Here is a 16,298-nt window from a genome sequence, read left to right as displayed (position 1 = left end):
AGGGCGGGCGCGCTCCTTGTCGACATCGTATTGGCTGGCCGGGGTCGCAGTGACTGGAGGCGGGATTTGAGCCCTTGTCGGTGATCGATTGGCTGGAAGTGATGTCAGTCACGCCAGCCCGAGGCGGGTGGGGCCACTTCGGGCGCAGGAGGGGCCGCCAGTTCGAGTCCCACCTCGGCCGAGTGGCGGACGGGGCCGGACTGGTCTCTAATTAACAGGAGGTTAATTATGGTGTTTATTTTTGGAAGCAGCACTCGGCGCCTTAGTGGGGGAAGCGAGGCTGATGGGATCCGCTGCCGGGGGTTTGGGGGTCCCGCCCGTGCCGTCTCAGCCGGGATGCAGGGGCGCTTTGGGCAGCGCTCTGCTCCTTGGGGTCCTGCTCACTGCAAGGACTCTGGGTCTGACCTCTGCCCGAGCTGTGTTTGTGAGATCATTTCTCATACGCAGCTAACCCGGCTTCTGGAAAAGCTTTTCCAAATTACTCCCGTGCGTCCTTTGGGAAGGGATTGCTCGGCCGAGCCCCCCGCAGGCTGCGCCCTTGACCTGACTGCACATGGGCTCTGCCAGCCCCGCACTCCTTGCGTGAAGCAAGCAGGGTTTGACCACAGCCCTTCGGGGGTGAAGATACCCGGGATGAATTCATGGATGCTCCCAACAAACACAGCTGTAATTCGCATTAGGTGCCAAAAACATCTTTATTAGCAAAGTGTACACTAAAACTCCAGAGAAAGAGATGCTCACAGTTTGCCTACTCTCAAAGGGAGCTCGATACATTATTGAGCTGGCGGCCTAGGACTATCACAGCATCTACCCGAGCGGCGAGGCGGCAGCGCTACGTGGGCGTCTCCTACGGGAACGCTGTGGAGTCTGAGAGAGCAGGGCTGGGCAGGAGGAAGCACCTATTGAACCTTTATCAAAAGAGAGAAGCTGGGAGGGAGGACTGGACACCGGGTGTCTGGGGCTTTTCAGCTTTCTGGGATTGTGCTTTTGAATTTTGTGCTTTATGCCCAGGCCAGTGACGAGATGGATTTACCTGGCGAGTTGTGGGATGTGTGTTGGGGTTTGCAAGGCATGATCAGCCTTGCTGGAGAAGTCAGTGTCCTGGGGCTCGTGCTGAAGCAGGCTGAGGTGGCAGGGGCTGTGGCCCTTTCCCTCTCAGTGGCAATCAAGTAGGACAAGCTTCTGTCCCCCGTCCTTGTCCTGGGCTTGCCACCTGCAGTTTGCCCTGGACCACACCGTGGAGATGCCCCACTCCTCCTCTGTTACCACCCTTTCTGTAACACCTGCGGGCTCTGCTGGGCCGAGCCTTGTACCAGCACAGTGCTCCCTGCTCCCGAGGTTTCCAGCACAGCGCTCCCTGCTCCCGAGGTTTCCAGCACAGCGCTCCCTGCTCCCGAGGTTTCCAGCACAGCGCTCCCTGCTCCCGAGGTTTCCAGCACAGCGCTCCCTGCTCCCGAGGTTTCCAGCACAGCACTCCCTGCTCCCGAGGTTTCCAGCACAGCACTCCCTGCTCCCGAGGTTTCCAGCAAAGCAGCCTCGCAGCTCAGAGCCGTGGGTCTGCTCTCCTGTGGTCGCTGTGGCTCTCTTGGCTCGTGCCCTTCTCCAGAGGCAAGGAGGGGGCGGTGGGAACCACGAGGCCTAACCAGCTCATGGTGGCTGTAAGAACTGTTCTAGGTTCACTCTAATGTGCAAATGGAATCTACTCTATGGGAACCGCTGGAAAACGTTGACCTTGGAAGCAGCCACTCTATACTTCCTGTCACGGTGGCAGAAGATAGCTACAAATTAAACCCCTGAGCCAATGGCATTGTCCAATGTCTTACCCTTGCAGTCAAAACCAACGTCAACTGAGCAGGCTTGCAGTTGAGGTTCCTCTTGACTCGCCCCGCAGTCCCCACGTCTCTAACTCCCAGGAAGCACGGGGTCGGAGAGGTGTCTCTGAATGTCCTGGTGCTCGGAAGATGCCTCCAAGTGCTCAGGGAGGGAAGGGAAACGAGAGCCCCGCAAGAGTCCCTGGGTGTTTGGTGCCCTTTGGTGAGGAGGCTCTGGGTGAGGTGGGGAGCAGTGCTCCTGCTCGGAGTGGGTGGTCGTGGTTTTGTCAGATGACACAGACTGCTGCATCCCACTTGACAAGGAGTCTCTGGATTTCAAGTGGAACTTCTCTACCTCCGTGTAGCTCGGGCTCTGGTGGGAAATGAGGAATTGTGCGGGTTAAAAGCAAAACAAACACGCTCTTTCCTCATCAGCCTTGGAACCTCATCAGGCTCTGAGCCCCAAAATATTATTTTTCACTTGAGGAAGCCTCAGAGCAGAGGAACCCACTTCCTTCCCCACTGGTGGGGCAACCTGGTAGTGTTGGGGATGGCAGCTGTGCCCCAAAACCAGTGATGCACTGGGCAGGTCTGCTCCCAAATCAAGACCCCATGGCTTTGCCGGGACCCGTGAGTGTTTGGCTCTTGCCTGGAGAGCACTGAGGATGGGGCAGGAGGGCTGCCCTTACCTGCTCCTGGCTCGGCAGCTCCTGCTCCTGCAGAGGGGCACAGGGGGCGAGCGGCTCCAGGCTGCGCGGGGCGAGGCCGTACATGGCCAGGCTGTGGGAGCTGGGCGAGATGGGGCTGTAGGCGGGGGGCACTTGGGACAGCTGGCGCTGCAGGAGCTGCAGGATTATACTGATATCTGACGACATCCTGGACTCCAGCCTGGGGACAGAGCAGCCCGGCGTTAGCAGAGAGCCTTTGCATCCCGCAGCAGCTGGGCAGGGCCGGCGCTGGCAGGAGGTGCCCACCCCTCTGCCCCGGGGCAGCCAGGCTTTGCCTGCTGCTTGTGGAGGTTTTCAGAGAGCTTCAAAGCAGCACTGCCAGAGAGAGATCAATCCTGCCATCTCTCTCCTGCCACACTCAATCATCCTCTGCCCAATTTTATGTGGAGCCAAACTGGGATCTGGAGTGGGAATTTGAAAAAAGCTAAAATTACCCTGGAGGGGGGAAAAAATTGCAATGGTTAGTTTTAATCTGGATCAATTCTTCAGGCCAGCTGCCTGTGCTGACAGATGGAGCAAGGCAGGTTAGTGCCAACCACTTTTAACTCAGGAACAGAAGGAAACAGAAAAGTAGAAGTCTCTTTCTTCTGCCTTGTCCTTGACTGCAGTGAACAGCTCTGGCAGGACACAGTCCCAGCATCACTTACAGAGCAGGCAGATCTGTCCCCCAGTGCTAGGATGGTGCACTGGAGAGACACCTAAACACAAGTGTGTGGTGAAATGACCTCAACAAGGGCACCAGAGCCCCACACTATCAGCCCCTCCTGTGGGTGCTGCCTTAAACCTGCACCTCCAGTGTGGGCTCCTCCTTCAAAAATCACAGAATAGTTAGGGTTGAGAGGGATCTTAAAGCTCATCCAGTTCCATCTCAGCCATGGGCAGGGACACCTTCGTTAGAGCTGCTCTAAGCCCCGTCCAACCTGGCCTGGAACACTTCAGTCATGCCTGTGGATGGGGGTGGTGACAGGTGCCAAGGGTGGTGGCACAGCAGCAGATGAAGGGCTGGGCTGCAGTCAGGGTCAGGGCTTGCCCTTTGAGAAGCCGCTGCATTTGCAAAGCACTCCCACCCCGTCCCCAGGAATGTCCCAGGGGTCAGGACGTGGCGTTGCTGCACACAGAGCCCACGGCAGCCACCTCTAGAAAGCAGAAGGTGATGGCCCAGAGTCCCCCAGGTCCTCTCCAACCCTGCCCACCTGCTGAGCTGGGCCTGCAGGAGCTCCAGCCTGGACTCGATCTGCCCTGGCCTGCAGTCCCTGTGCAGGGGCACGTCCTGTGAGCTGTGCACCAGCGAGATGTGCTGCAAAGGCTCTGCAGGGTGGCTCGGCTGCCGGTCCTCCCAGAAGGTGAACATGTTGGGAATATCCAGGGGAGTGGCTGGAAGGAGAGGAGACATCTCTGCACTTGTCTTACATCCTCCAGTCCCACGGGTATGGAGGTGCTTCAGATTCTGTCACCTGACACACATGGAGAGCCATCACCCACACACATGGAGAGCCACGAGCCACACACATGGAGAGCCACCAGCCACACACATGGAGAGCCATCACCACACACATGGAGAGCCACCAGCCACACACATGGAGAGCCATCACCACACACATGGAGAGCCACCAGCCACACACATGGAGAGCCATCACCCACACACATGGAGAGCCATCACCCACACACATGGAGAGCCATCACCACACACATGGAGAGCCACCAGCCACACACATGAAGAGCCACCACCCACACACATGGAGAGCCATCACCCACACACATGGAGAGCCACCAGCCACACACATGGAGAGCCATCACCCACACACATGGAGAGCCATCACCCACACACATGGAGAGCCACCAGCCACACGCATGGAGAGCCATCACCCACACACATGGAGAGCCATCACCCACACACATGGAGAGCCACCAGCCACACACATGGAGAGCCATCACCCACACACATGGAGAGCCATCACCCACACACATGGAGAGCCATCACCCACACACATGGAGAGCCATCACCCACACACATGGAGAGCCATCACCACACACATGGAGAGCCACCAGCCACACACATGGCCAGACACCCCCTGACATGCATGGAGTGGCACAGGAAGACAGAGTAGATCCAGCTGGGGACAAAAGGCAGTGAAGACCCTTGGCCTTGGAGTGTGGCTCCCCTCACATGCACATGAGCAGCTTGGACCTGCTCCAAGACAAGGCCATGATAGCCAAGCCCCTCTCAGCACCCTCCTGCCCTCAGCCCTGGGTACCTGTGTAGGACTGACTGCTCTCTGCCACCTGCTTGCCCATCTCCGTGGTGCCGGCGCTGCTGGTGATGAGGCTGAGCGAGGGCAGAGCAAAGTCATCCTTTTTGGGTGTGGGGAAGGGCTCAGCTTTCCCAGGGCTGGCGGTCTTGGCCTCATCATCGCTGGCCTGGGAGCAGGGGGAGGTGCTGCTGCCCAGGTCATCCCACTGCTCCTTGCCCTGCGGGCCCTGCGGGTTGGTGAGCTCGGAGTAGGTGTGGTACTGCTCTGCATCAGAGATGCCCGTGTCTGTGGGACAGCACAACAGGTCAGTTTGGGGAGTACCACACACGGAAAGAACAGCCCCCATTCCCTCGGGATGCCCGTGGGGCTGGGGCACCCCAAGGGGAGGGGAGGAAGGCAGTTTGGGTGCCTGCAGAACGGGTGGCAGGGACAGAGGCACCAGCTGCCTCCGCTTTGGGGCACCTGCCAGGGCAGTAATTGGTGACGATGGCACCGTCCTGCCCTGCAGGCCGGGCTCTGGCGGGCAGGGCACTCACCAGGCTTGCTGGGCTGGCCCAGGGAGCGCTTGCGGCGGCGAGCCCGGCGGTAGGTGCAGTCGTACTCCTCGCTGAGGGGGGAGCGGGGAACGCTGTCTGCCTGAGGAGGGACAGGGGCTGGTCACCAGGGGAACCCTGCCACGTCCCACCCATGGCGCCTACAGCCCTTCCCATGTCCTCTGAAGGTGAAGCTCCCTCTCTCTTCACCACTGCCCTGTCCCACCAGTGCCTCCTGGACTGGTTTCAGATTCCTGAGGCTGTCCTTGCTGCTCTGAGACTGAGGTAAGGGTGGCAGGGCCATGGGGGAGGGAAGGAGCACCCTGAGAAGTGGCAGGATATCCCAGAATGGGACAGGACATGGAGGGAATTTGACTTTCTTTTCTATATTTCAGGTCTCTGAAAAGAAAGGTCAGGAAAGGACAAAGTTCAGTCACACGCTATGAAAGAGTCTAACAGCACTGGCAAAAATGCTTCAAGCCTTTCAGGGATTGCAAACCTGATCATTTAAAAAGGAATTTTCAGAGGAAGCTCGTACCCAATTCAATGAAGCATGAGAATATTTCTGCTCATTTCTTTGAGCAGCCTCAAAACTTGTGCAACCCATTTGCCCAGGCTTGAGCAGAGTACCACTGGCATGGCTTGTTGTGCCAGCTTTTCCAAAGAGCTCAGAAACATACAGTAGAAGTGTCCTGCTGTGGGGGAATCAGAACTCCCTGGAGAATGCCCTGGGAAATGTGGCTGTGGCACTTGCTGACATCCTTGCTTCAGCCCTCCCACTTGCTCAAATTTAAGCATTGACCACATTGCTCCCTGGGGCAGCCCTGGCACTCACATCTCGTAGGTTGAAGGTGATCTCCAAGTTGCTCCAGAAGTTGTCAGAGAAGGCTGGGTACATGTCCAAGACCTCCAGCAGGTCCTCACGCTGGATCTTGTGCAAGTCACAGTAGGTGAGGGCCCTCACGTCTGCGTTGGATTTCCCTGGGCGGGCGTAGAGGCTGATGGGCTCCCCAAAGATGTCGTTCTTCCCTGTGTCAAGGGACAGCTCATAATGGAGAGCTGGGCACCCACTGCTGCTCCAGCTACTCTGGTCCAGCACCCCTTGCTTTGGGCTCATGAGCAAGGGGCTGCCCAGCAGCCCCAACCCCGATGGTGTGTGCTGGAGGACACTGTGAAAGCCATCACTGATGGTGACACCAGGCCAGGGCACTGGGGCATCAGTGATGGCTGAGCCATGCTCTGCTCTCCTCACTCCCTTGTGGTTTCTCCCTGGCATCTCCCAGGGATCTCCCTTTCCCTGTCCACTGGCACAGGGACCCATCAGATGCTGAAGAACAATCTTCCCTTCCCCAATATGCGGGGAAGGTCTTTACCCTCCCCAGCCACCCTTTGTCCACTGCTCACTGCCCATCACCCCTCGCAAAAGGAAGGACTTTTTCACCTAAGATGGCCACCACAATGTCTTCCCGTAGGATCTCGATGGAGCCCCGGGAGATGAAGTAGAGGGTGGTGAGGACATCTCCGTAGTGCACCAGGGTGTCCCCGGGCGGGGCGTGAGTTGTCTTGAACTTCATGGCCAGGGCGCGCAGGCAGCCCTTGCTGGCTCCCCGGAACGCCTTGCAGTTCTGCAGCAGCGTGCGGTTCAGGTGCAGGCAGATGTCGGCCTGCAGGCAGTCAGGGAAGCCCTTCAGCACCTGTGGAGAGCCAGGCAGAGGTGGATCACAGCCCTGTCCCTGGGAGGGAACGCTGGGGCAGAACAGAGAGGTTGTATGACAGCATGAAACAAGGGGGCCCGACAGGGAGACCGTGTGCCCAGAAAGCCAAAGGTGGGAACATTTTCCTATCCCTGGAAATGTTCAGGGCCAGACTGGATGGGGCTTGGAGCAACCTGGTCTAGTGGAAGATGTTCTTGCCCACAGCAGGGAACAGTTTGAGCTTTGAGGACCCTTCCAACCACAAACCATTCTGTGATTCCATGATTTTGATGATCTTTTGATCTTCCCTTGGTGGATCCCTGCCTGCATGCATGTTGCTGGCTTTTACTGCTTGTGGCTGGGGACAACAGCATTCCCAAACAATAAATAAAAGTAATCAGTTCAATCTATTTATATCCACTGGTGGCATATTCCCTTTTTCATCTTTACACCCACTAATCTTGGATGAATGAGAGCAGAAACTGGCACAAAGAGCATAAAAACCTTAATTAAACAGCACCTGCCTGAATGCCAAGAAGCAGCAGCACGGGACAGTTGTGTGCACTGACAGCTAAATATACCTGTGCAAATACCTCATGTTGAACAAAAGCTGAATCGGAAGGTGACATCAAGGTAAAACTCACAATATGGGGAAAGCTGCTGCCACCAATGACTCACAGTACCAAGGTGAAAACCACCTGGGTTTGGGTTTTTTTTGGAGAGCAGCATATGGCCCTGGGGTCCTCCTTGCTCACATCCCGCTGGTGGCCAAATCTGGAACAGCCACGCTGGGGCTGGTGAGCACGACTTGTTCCTGGCTTCATCATGATCTCCCATGCTAGCAGGAGTGTCTCCCTCCTGGGAAATTAGGGGTGGACGAATTGATCAGGCTGTGGGGTGATTGATGAGATCACACTGTGTCTCTGCAGCACCCAGCAGGAATTGGTGTGAGCTGCAAGCTCAGCTCTCACAGGGGATTTGTGACCTGGGTTTGCACTAAGCCAAGAGCACCTGTGCTTGGGAGGGTGCCATGGCACTGCTTCTGCTTAGTGCCACTGATGTCCAGCCCAGGGTGTCTCCTCCACAGGACAGGTTTAACTCAAAGCTCTCCCAGCAGCAAACCCCCAAATGCTGCCCAGTTGTTTCATGTGGCAGCAGCAACTTTAGAGGGAGATGCTGAATTCATACAAATCTGTGTCCTGATGCTGCTCAGGATTAAATCTTAAGGAAAAAAAAGGAACATCAGCTGGCGATGAGTGGGCTGATAACCTGCCCAGGGCCAAGAGACCAGGAATACAAGGTCTCATGTCTCTCCTTGCCTTATCCTTTCTCATTCCTCTGCCTTGCTGCTGGCTGAGCCACCACGTCTGTGCACTGAACCCCAGGGCCGTGAGTCCCGTCCCCAGCCCAGGATACCTCGGCCGAGCCACAGGCCCATCCCCACGGAGCCCTCCTGCCAGGCTCGGAGACACGGCGCCTCTGCAGCACAGCTCTGCCATTGATCCCCCCTTTGCTAACAAACAGCTGCCTCTCTGGGCTCTAATTAAAATGGATCGAGGTTTATTTAAATGCCCTCCTTTCCCTGCTGCGAGAGCAGGATGCACTTTGCTTAGCAACCAGTGGTGTGGAGAGGAGCTGGATCAATACCTGCTCCACTCCTGTGACACCAACAGACACCAGCCTGAAAGTGCTCAGTGGCAACAGGGACTCTGAGCTCCCCACCAAACCTGCTCTCTGGCCAAGAAATGTGCTCATGACCCTGGAAAACCTCTGGGTAGATGTAAAGCAATGGGCAGAAAAGGGAGAGAAGAAGAAAGGGGGATGCAGGAGGTGGGAATGCAGGAGGTGTATGGATAGAGTCTGTCTCCAGCCTCTATCCTGATCAAAGGATGGAGGTGTTTGGGTGGACCCAGATCTGGAGGCCGTGTTGTTCAGGACACAGTGCAGCGAGGACACAGGGCGTGCCTGCCCAGACTCACCGCGTTCATGTCGATGCCGTTGGTGTAGGACCAGGCGTGCTGGAAATACTCCTCCAGGCGCTGGCGCAGCGGGTTGGGGATCTGGTGGAAGCGGATGAACTCCTTGACCCGCAGCATCTGCGTGTGGTAGCGCGCCGTGCCTGAGTAGAGGCGCTGGATGATGGCCGAGACGTTGCCGAAGATGCTGGCATACATCAGAGCTGAAAGGAGAGGGCAGGACTCAGAGGGACATGGGGACATACATGTCCAGCTACATCGGACCTGGAACCAGCAGATTCCCAAAACCCTTATCTACCAAGACCTGAAAACATCTATTTTTATTTGTCTGTGTGGAAGAGGCACAGGCAGAGGGAGATGCTCCAACCTCCAAAGCAGGGATAGGGACAACGGGACATGCGCAGGCACTCACAGCCAATGAGCATGACACAGATGGAGAAAATCTTCTCAGAGTTGGTGTTGGGCGAGACATTGCCAAAGCCCACGCTGGTGAGGCTGCTGAAGGTGAAGTACAGGGCGGTGACGTATTTGTCCTTGATGGAGGGGCCGGAGGACAGGTCGCTGTCGTTGTAGCGCTTGCCAATCTGGTCACCCAGGTTGTCCAGCCAGCCGATCTTGTGCTCCATGTAGGGCCGCTCCACGTTGCCGATGGCGTACCAGATGCAGGCCAGCCAGTGGGCGATGAGGGCGAAGGTGCACATGAGCAGGAAGAGCACGGCAGCCCCGTACTCCGAGTACCGGTCCAGCTTCCGCGCCACGCGCACCAGGCGCAGCAGCCGCGCCGTCTTCAGGAGGCCAATGAGGGTGGTGGTCTGCAGGGGAGAGGTGAGAGACCTCAGGGACATGCAAAGGATAAATATGGCATGTTCCAAAGGCATGTTCCCAGCTGAGCTGTGCTTCCTTTGAAGATAAAAATGCATTTCTAAAGTGTGAATCACCTCGTCCTGGAGGTGACCTCTGAACTAGGTCAGGTGAGTCACAGCACAGGAAAGGCAATTTCCCTCTGCTGACCATAAAGGCAACAAGCTCTGGGATTAGAGCTGAGCAAGTGAGAAGAGCCAAGGCCAAGCCCATGCCCATATGTCCTCACCTTGCCAGCCATTGCTCCCAAAAGAGCTGTCGTTCAGTCCCAGATGTGGAGCCTCCAGGCAGTAACTCTAGGGCTATCCCACTGCCAACTTTTTAATTCTGGCTGGCAGTGCACCCCCAAATTCACCCACACTGGAGTGGGTCCCTTAGACTGATCCCCCAGCGTGCTCTGTTGGGTCAGCCTCAGCAAAGGGAGTGAATCCACTCTTAACACTTAAGAGTTCAGACTGCCTGACCCTAAAAAATTAAACTCCAGGTCCCAGCTGCTTAAAAATCTGTAAAGACACCCTTCTCCACCCTGTGACCAACTGCCCCTCTCACCATGGATTTAGCCATCCACCACTCATATCAAACCATCCACATCTCTTTCTTTCTTTCTCACACATCTCTCCCTACCCATGCAGGAGTCCCCTCCTGTCCTGACAGACCCTGCTCTTACCTCATCAGAGCCAGAGCGGAAGATGAGCAGGTCGAAGGGGATGGCGGCCACCATGTCGATGAGGAACCAGCCCTTGAAGTAGTGGATGGCGATCTTGCCGGGGTGGCTCACCACCTCGTCGTTGATGTTGACGTAGGTGGTGCGGAAGTTGATGACGATGTCCACGATGAACATGATGTCCACGATGAGGTCGATGATGTTGAGTGGGTCACAGGTGTAGCTGCAGTCCCAGCGCTTCTCCTCCACCTGCTCCTCGTTGAGCAGGAAGGCGGCCGAGTAGGGGGTGAAGACGGCCGTGTAGATGACCAGCAGCAGGATGAGCCAGTCCCACACGGCCTTGAAGGGGCTGTAGTGCAGGATGGTCCAGCGGTGGATGCGCGGCGCCTGCAGCTTGTACTCGGGGAGCACATCGGCACCCAGGGACAGCACCTGCCAGGAGAGGGCGGTGAGAAGGGTGGATGGGAGACCAGGAGAGAGGCTGGACAATGCCAGGGACCAGGCAAGGGACTTCCATGTGCTAGTGGAGCATCGAGGAGCACACAATGGTTTCCTGCAGCTTTTTCACTTTGCTGGCTGCCCAGTTGCCCACTGTGGCTGACACCAAGGTCCTTGTCTGTCTCTGATGGTCACAGCACCCTTGGGGCAGCTTCTTACTTGCTTTATGTCATTCTGACCCAGCAGAGAGGAAAGTGCCTGCTGCTGTGCCTCCTTCTGCCCTCTGCTCTGTGCCACCTGCTCGGGAGCTGCTGGGTGTCCCTGGCACAGGGCTATGGGATGGGCAGCCTGGAGATGGGTACAGGAGGGGTAGGGCTGCCCTGCTTTGGGTGCTGAGGGGTGGCAGCATGAAGGGGCTTATTTGGAGCTGGGGGCAGTTGGATCCCCTTCCTGCCTGTGCTGCTCAGTGTCCCTGTGGTGCTGGGACCAGTGCCAGTTGCACAGGAGGGAGAGGGGCACCTCAATTCTCTCTCCTGGCACTGAGCCCCCAGCTAAAAGGGAGCTTTTTGCTGGGGTGCAAAGGAGAGGAGAGAGGAAAGAAGAGAGAGGAGAAAGGAGGATCCACATATCCCAAGGCAACAGTGATGAGCATCACGGCGGCTCTGGCAGCAGATCTGGAAGAAGGGTCTGATCCCTCCTGCCCTGAGAGCCGTCTCGTTCAAGGGTTTCCCAAGGGCTCCTGATGCTGCCACCCAAAGTGGATCCATCCCTGCAGCCCCATCCCACAAGAAGCAGCTGCTCCCACACCCCAGAGCCCCGGGGCACTGCAGGGTGCCCCAGATGTTCCCCTGCTCCTACCTGCCTGCAGCTGGCCCGGCGCCCCAGGCGGCAGCTGAGCCTCGAGGTGCGGGTGTCCACCATGGGGGCCCCCAGCCCGGGCAGCGTCCGGCACGGCGGGCACAGCGCTCGGGCCCTGGCATCGCCCAGGCGGGCACGCAGGCACTCGGCCAGCCGGGTGGGAGCCATGGGGCTGCCAAGGGCACGGGGGCCCAGCGCGGGTTAATCAAAGCCGCTCGATGCCGGGGCCCCGTGGGGACACGAGCGCCAATGGAGCAACGGGAGAGGGGAGGGATTGGAAAAAGTGACCCAAAGCAATCGTTGTGCAGGGAATGAGGCACCAGCCGGGCTTGGGGACCGGCTCCTGTGGGGATGGTGGGGAAGGGGGCACGGCAACACTGATCAAGCGCTTGATCCCAAGACTGAGGCGCACCCAGAAGAGCTGAGGTGGGCTCCTTCACCTTCAGCAGCTGGATGCTTGTTCTGCCTGGCTGGAGGCAGCTCTGCGGGGCTGGTCCTGAGTTCGGGCCACCAAATACTGTTCCCTTTGCTGGGGCACCTGCGCTGCCCCTTGTCTCTGTTCCTGGCACCTCGCTCTTGTGGCAGAAGCAAGAACAGGTTAAGCTCTGTTGCTTTCCAGGTAGGAATGCATAAAAAACCACAGCCCCAAAGATCTGAGGCCGAAAAGGGTAAAGAAACAACGTCCAGAAGAGCCTCTAAACCAACACAGAGCTAGGGAGCAGCTGCAGCCTTGTTCCTCCTGCCCAGTGGGGCGGATGGGGGGACTGGGACACATGCCACCTGCAGGCAGGACCCCAGCCTGGTGACACCGACCCCACAGCGTCCCCACAGCCTCCAGCTGTGCTCCAGAGCCACAGCCCTGTGAGGCTGAGCCTGGGACATTCACTGCACTCGTGGCCTGCCCTCCCTGGCAGCTCCCTGCAAGGCCAGACCATCCCAACAGCCCCTGTCTCCACTCCCTGCCCACCCGCTGGTATTTTTAGACAGTGTCTCGCCACTGTCTCTGCCTCACCATGAATTATTTAACAGCCAGGAGCAGGGAGCTGTGGCTTGGCCAGGAGGTGTGGGGGACCTCGGGGTGAGGACAGGCAGGTCCTCCCTGGGAGGGGGAGAGGTCCATCCTGTCCTGCCCACCCATCCCGTCTGGAGATTGAAGGTGAAGGCAAGATTGACCTCTGTGGGTGCTGCACTGCAGGGCCCTGCAGCCACCACCCACCAGCTCTGATCCCATCACCCCACACGGAGTGGCCAACACCATTGTGACAGTCGCCCCTTGTGACCACTGATCCCTTGTGTGCTCCTTGTGCTGGGGCCGGGCCATGGAGGCTGCTCACCGACCCACTGGGGAGTTCAGGGGCTAATCCCAGGTCACTGCAGTCGCCCCCAGATTAGAGGGACTAATGAAGGGGCCAAGCCAGGGGGAAAACAAGCCTAAGAACTGTTCCATGATGTGTGAAGTGGGGAGCCCATCCCCTGTACATGGAGGCTATGAAGTTAAAGGTTTGCTGGCACTGAGACAGAAGGAGAATCCTGCATAACACCTCACTCTGATGGAGCAAACTCCCAAGCCTGGAGGTTTTTCTGGGGTCAGATCGCTGCATTTTCATTAGATTTGCCCTGAGCTGCTGCTGGCAACAATGGGAGGTGCCCTTAGATGTATTTTGGACATTGAGGCTCTCCTGTGCCTCAGTTTCCCCACAGCTAGAAGAGCTCCTTGCTCGGGGTTGTGGGATACATCAGCGTCTTTCAGGCACTCTGATATCCCCATGGGATGTGCTATTCCGTGCATTCCATGCTATTCCCTTTGGTGACAGTGCCTGTGTCCCCTGCAGTGACAGGCAGTGCCACACGTGTTGGTGACAGTGCAGTGCCATCTGCTGTCTCCCAGGGGATCCTGTGGCCCTCGGCGTGCTGACACCGGGCCGGGTCCTTGGCTGGGCTCCATTCCCAGCGCTGGGGGCAGGAACAGTGGCCACAGCTCCCCCCAAAAGAAGCCACGTGCACACACAGACGTGCAAACGCGTGTCCCCTTCAAGGCTGCCATCACGAGCAGCTCATGCTGATGTTTCCCCAGCCACAGATTACCAGAAATACTCATTTAGGAGACTAAAACAAGAATTTCAGCCATTCAGAGGAAGGCATAACCAAACACAGGGATACTGGAATTTCCTGGGATGCAATCTCCAGGTGTCACTGCCCTCTCTGCTTCTCCCCTCCCAAAGCCACTGCAGTGCTCGTGACTGTCCCCCAGCAGCAACACCAGCACCCCATCCCTGCCTTGGTGGCATCTCACTGCCCCATACCTGTGTGACCTTCTCGGTGACGTTCTGGGTGCGCTCCATCACCTTGTGGGGAGCAATTATCTCGATCTCCGTGGTGGAGCCTGAGCGGTGCTTCTCCAGGTTGAACTCCACGAAGTTGAGTGTGAACTGGGGGATCTGGCTGATGGTCCGGTACTTCATGAGGTCCGAGTCCGAGGTGGAGTTTGGGGGGTTGGGTTTGACATGGGAAGCTTCTGAAAGAGGATGGAGAGGAGCACTGAGAAGGACAGCGTGAGCAGGAGCAGATCCCCAGAGCCCTGACCTTGTGTAGGACCTCCAGGAGCTGGGGACCACCACAAGGTGCCACCAAAAGGTGCCAAAGTCTGCCTGGCCATAAAGGCTTGACTTCTTCAGGCTGGCTCAGATGTGGGATGCCCAACCTGGGATGCCTGAGAGAGGGCTGTTTTTCCCACACATCACCCATCTCTTCACCATTAAACCTCCTTCAGGGGGCTCAGACCTGCTGCTACAACACAGAGACGCTCAGTGTCCTTTGCTGCCCCTTGCGCCTGTAGTAGGTTGGGGACCAACCCACTGAGATTCACCAGGGAGAGATGCCAGAATTAGCATGGAAACAGACGAAGGAGGAGGTCACTCTCCTCCACCCTTGCATGCTTTAGCCTGACAAACATAGCTCCTGAGCTGCTGGGTCACCCCAGGGCAGGACCAGAGAGGAAGCTGTGTAGGTGGTCATTTCATGGTCAGACTAGTGGCAATGTGTTGTCATGAGTGGGAGCCCGTACCCAGACTCCAGGAAGATTCCCCAGGCACTGTACTCAGTGTGTACCAACCTTTCCATCTCCTACACGCAGTGCAGGGTTGTATTTTCAATTTTTTACCCCTTGTAACCCTTGCACTGTGACATTGACCCAAGTGGTGGTGTGGGCAGGAGGTGTCTGAAGACACTGTGAAGGTGCCCATTTAGCACCAGCCATCCTGCTGCCACCCTTCTCCCTGCTCACTCCCTCTCCCTCCCTCTGCGTTGTGTCTCCTCCTGAGGGTCCATAACCTGTGACTATTGGGGGATCATGAACCCCCAGCCCATTTTTATAGCCAGATTCCACAGACCAATCTCTCTCAATCCCAGCTGAGAGGCTTCTCTTTCCTGGCCTCTATCTAATTTGTCATAATCACTCTCAGGAGAACCAGAGGTGTGGATAGCAAGGATAGCCCTTGAGCGTGGCCTGGCCAGTGTCTCACCCACCTCCCACACACGGACACAGCTCACACTGCACATGGCTGCAAGCCCCTGCCCTCCCTCCAGGGAAGCTGGGATGCCGTGGGGATGCCCCTCGTGTGGGGCAGCGAATGCAACCTCACACGCTCTCACATCTCACACACAAACCATGGATGGCTCTACCTACAGAGCAGGACCTGCCTGTGCAGGGAATCACATGGACACCAGCGGGTTTTGGGGAGAAGACCCAGTGACCTCCACTTTGCAGAGGGAACAGAGACCGAGACCTCCCCCCCGAGATGTGCTGAGGCCGTGGCCAGAGCCCTGACTCCCGCAGTAGAACCGACAGCTCCGGGGTTTTCCCTACCTGAGTTTGCCCTCCTTTCCCTGAATTTTCTCTGGAACTCAGACCTCGCAGCCTCAAAGTTGTCCAAGGAGGAGACCCTGCGGAGGCTGTGGAAGCTGCCCCCAGGGCGAGACCGAAAGAAACCCCAGGCAGGGTACGGCCCTGGTGGGCCCAGCACGGGAGGCTCTCGTTTCGGGGACGAGTGTTGTAGGGTGGGGTCGGCCTCCAGGCTTGGCCTCCGCTCCTTTTCCAGGAGGGATTCGGTCTCTGACTGCATACAATTTTCCTTGGGCGATGTCTTCAAGTCCCTCAAAATCAGGGAGTCACCACCAGGCTTTAAGACAGCCAGGAGAAAGCGTTGTATTAGAAGGAGTCCCCGCGTGCTGGGGGAAGGTGAGGGAGCCGGGGTGGGTCAGAGGAAAGGCAGAGGGCTGGGAAGCACTGCAGCTCCTGAGGGCATCTCCAGCCTGGACCAGGACCTGCTTTGGAGCGGGGCGACCGAGTCCCTGGGGACTTGGCAGCTCCTTCCAGCCCCCGCCGAGGCTGGGCGGCCACGGGGGGGTTTGCAAGGCGATGCTGCACAGCTGAGAAGCAGTGAGAGCAAGAGAAGAGGAGACCTGGGGACAGGCTTGCCTGGAG

The 16,298-nt window shown here is 57.5% G+C and overlaps 1 protein-coding gene across 2 annotated transcripts in view; it reads right to left on the bottom strand.

Moving 5' to 3' along the window:
* Nucleotides 1–676: 676 nt before the first annotated feature.
* The window catches only part of KCNH6 (potassium voltage-gated channel subfamily H member 6), a 31,342-nt gene continuing 15,720 nt past the window's right edge, over nt 677–16,298 (bottom strand). The window contains exons 5-16 of one of the 2 annotated variants that reach the window (XM_088179581.1): nt 15,681–15,993; nt 14,119–14,330; nt 10,523–10,951; nt 9,407–9,806; nt 8,998–9,197; nt 6,766–7,018; nt 6,160–6,353; nt 5,328–5,427; nt 4,795–5,076; nt 3,733–3,913; nt 2,501–2,699; nt 677–2,184 (exon numbers count right to left, since the gene is read on the bottom strand). In XM_088179581.1, coding sequence (XP_088035707.1) covers nt 1,903–2,184; nt 2,501–2,699; nt 3,733–3,913; nt 4,795–5,076; nt 5,328–5,427; nt 6,160–6,353; nt 6,766–7,018; nt 8,998–9,197; nt 9,407–9,806; nt 10,523–10,951; nt 14,119–14,330; nt 15,681–15,993 — 3,045 coding nt within the window. In that variant the 3' untranslated portion in view covers nt 677–1,902. The remainder of the gene's footprint in view (nt 2,185–2,500; nt 2,700–3,732; nt 3,914–4,794; nt 5,077–5,327; nt 5,428–6,159; nt 6,354–6,765; nt 7,019–8,997; nt 9,198–9,406; nt 9,807–10,522; nt 10,952–14,118; nt 14,331–15,680; nt 15,994–16,298) is intronic. The other variant, XM_014889428.2, reaches the window with a different exon arrangement.

The sequence above is a fragment of the Sturnus vulgaris genome, chromosome 27 (genome assembly GCF_052056855.1).
Source record: "Sturnus vulgaris isolate bStuVul1 chromosome 27, bStuVul1.hap1, whole genome shotgun sequence".
NCBI classification, from domain to species: domain Eukaryota; kingdom Metazoa; phylum Chordata; class Aves; order Passeriformes; family Sturnidae; genus Sturnus; species Sturnus vulgaris.
This window is presented reverse-complemented; position numbering and strand designations above follow the sequence as displayed.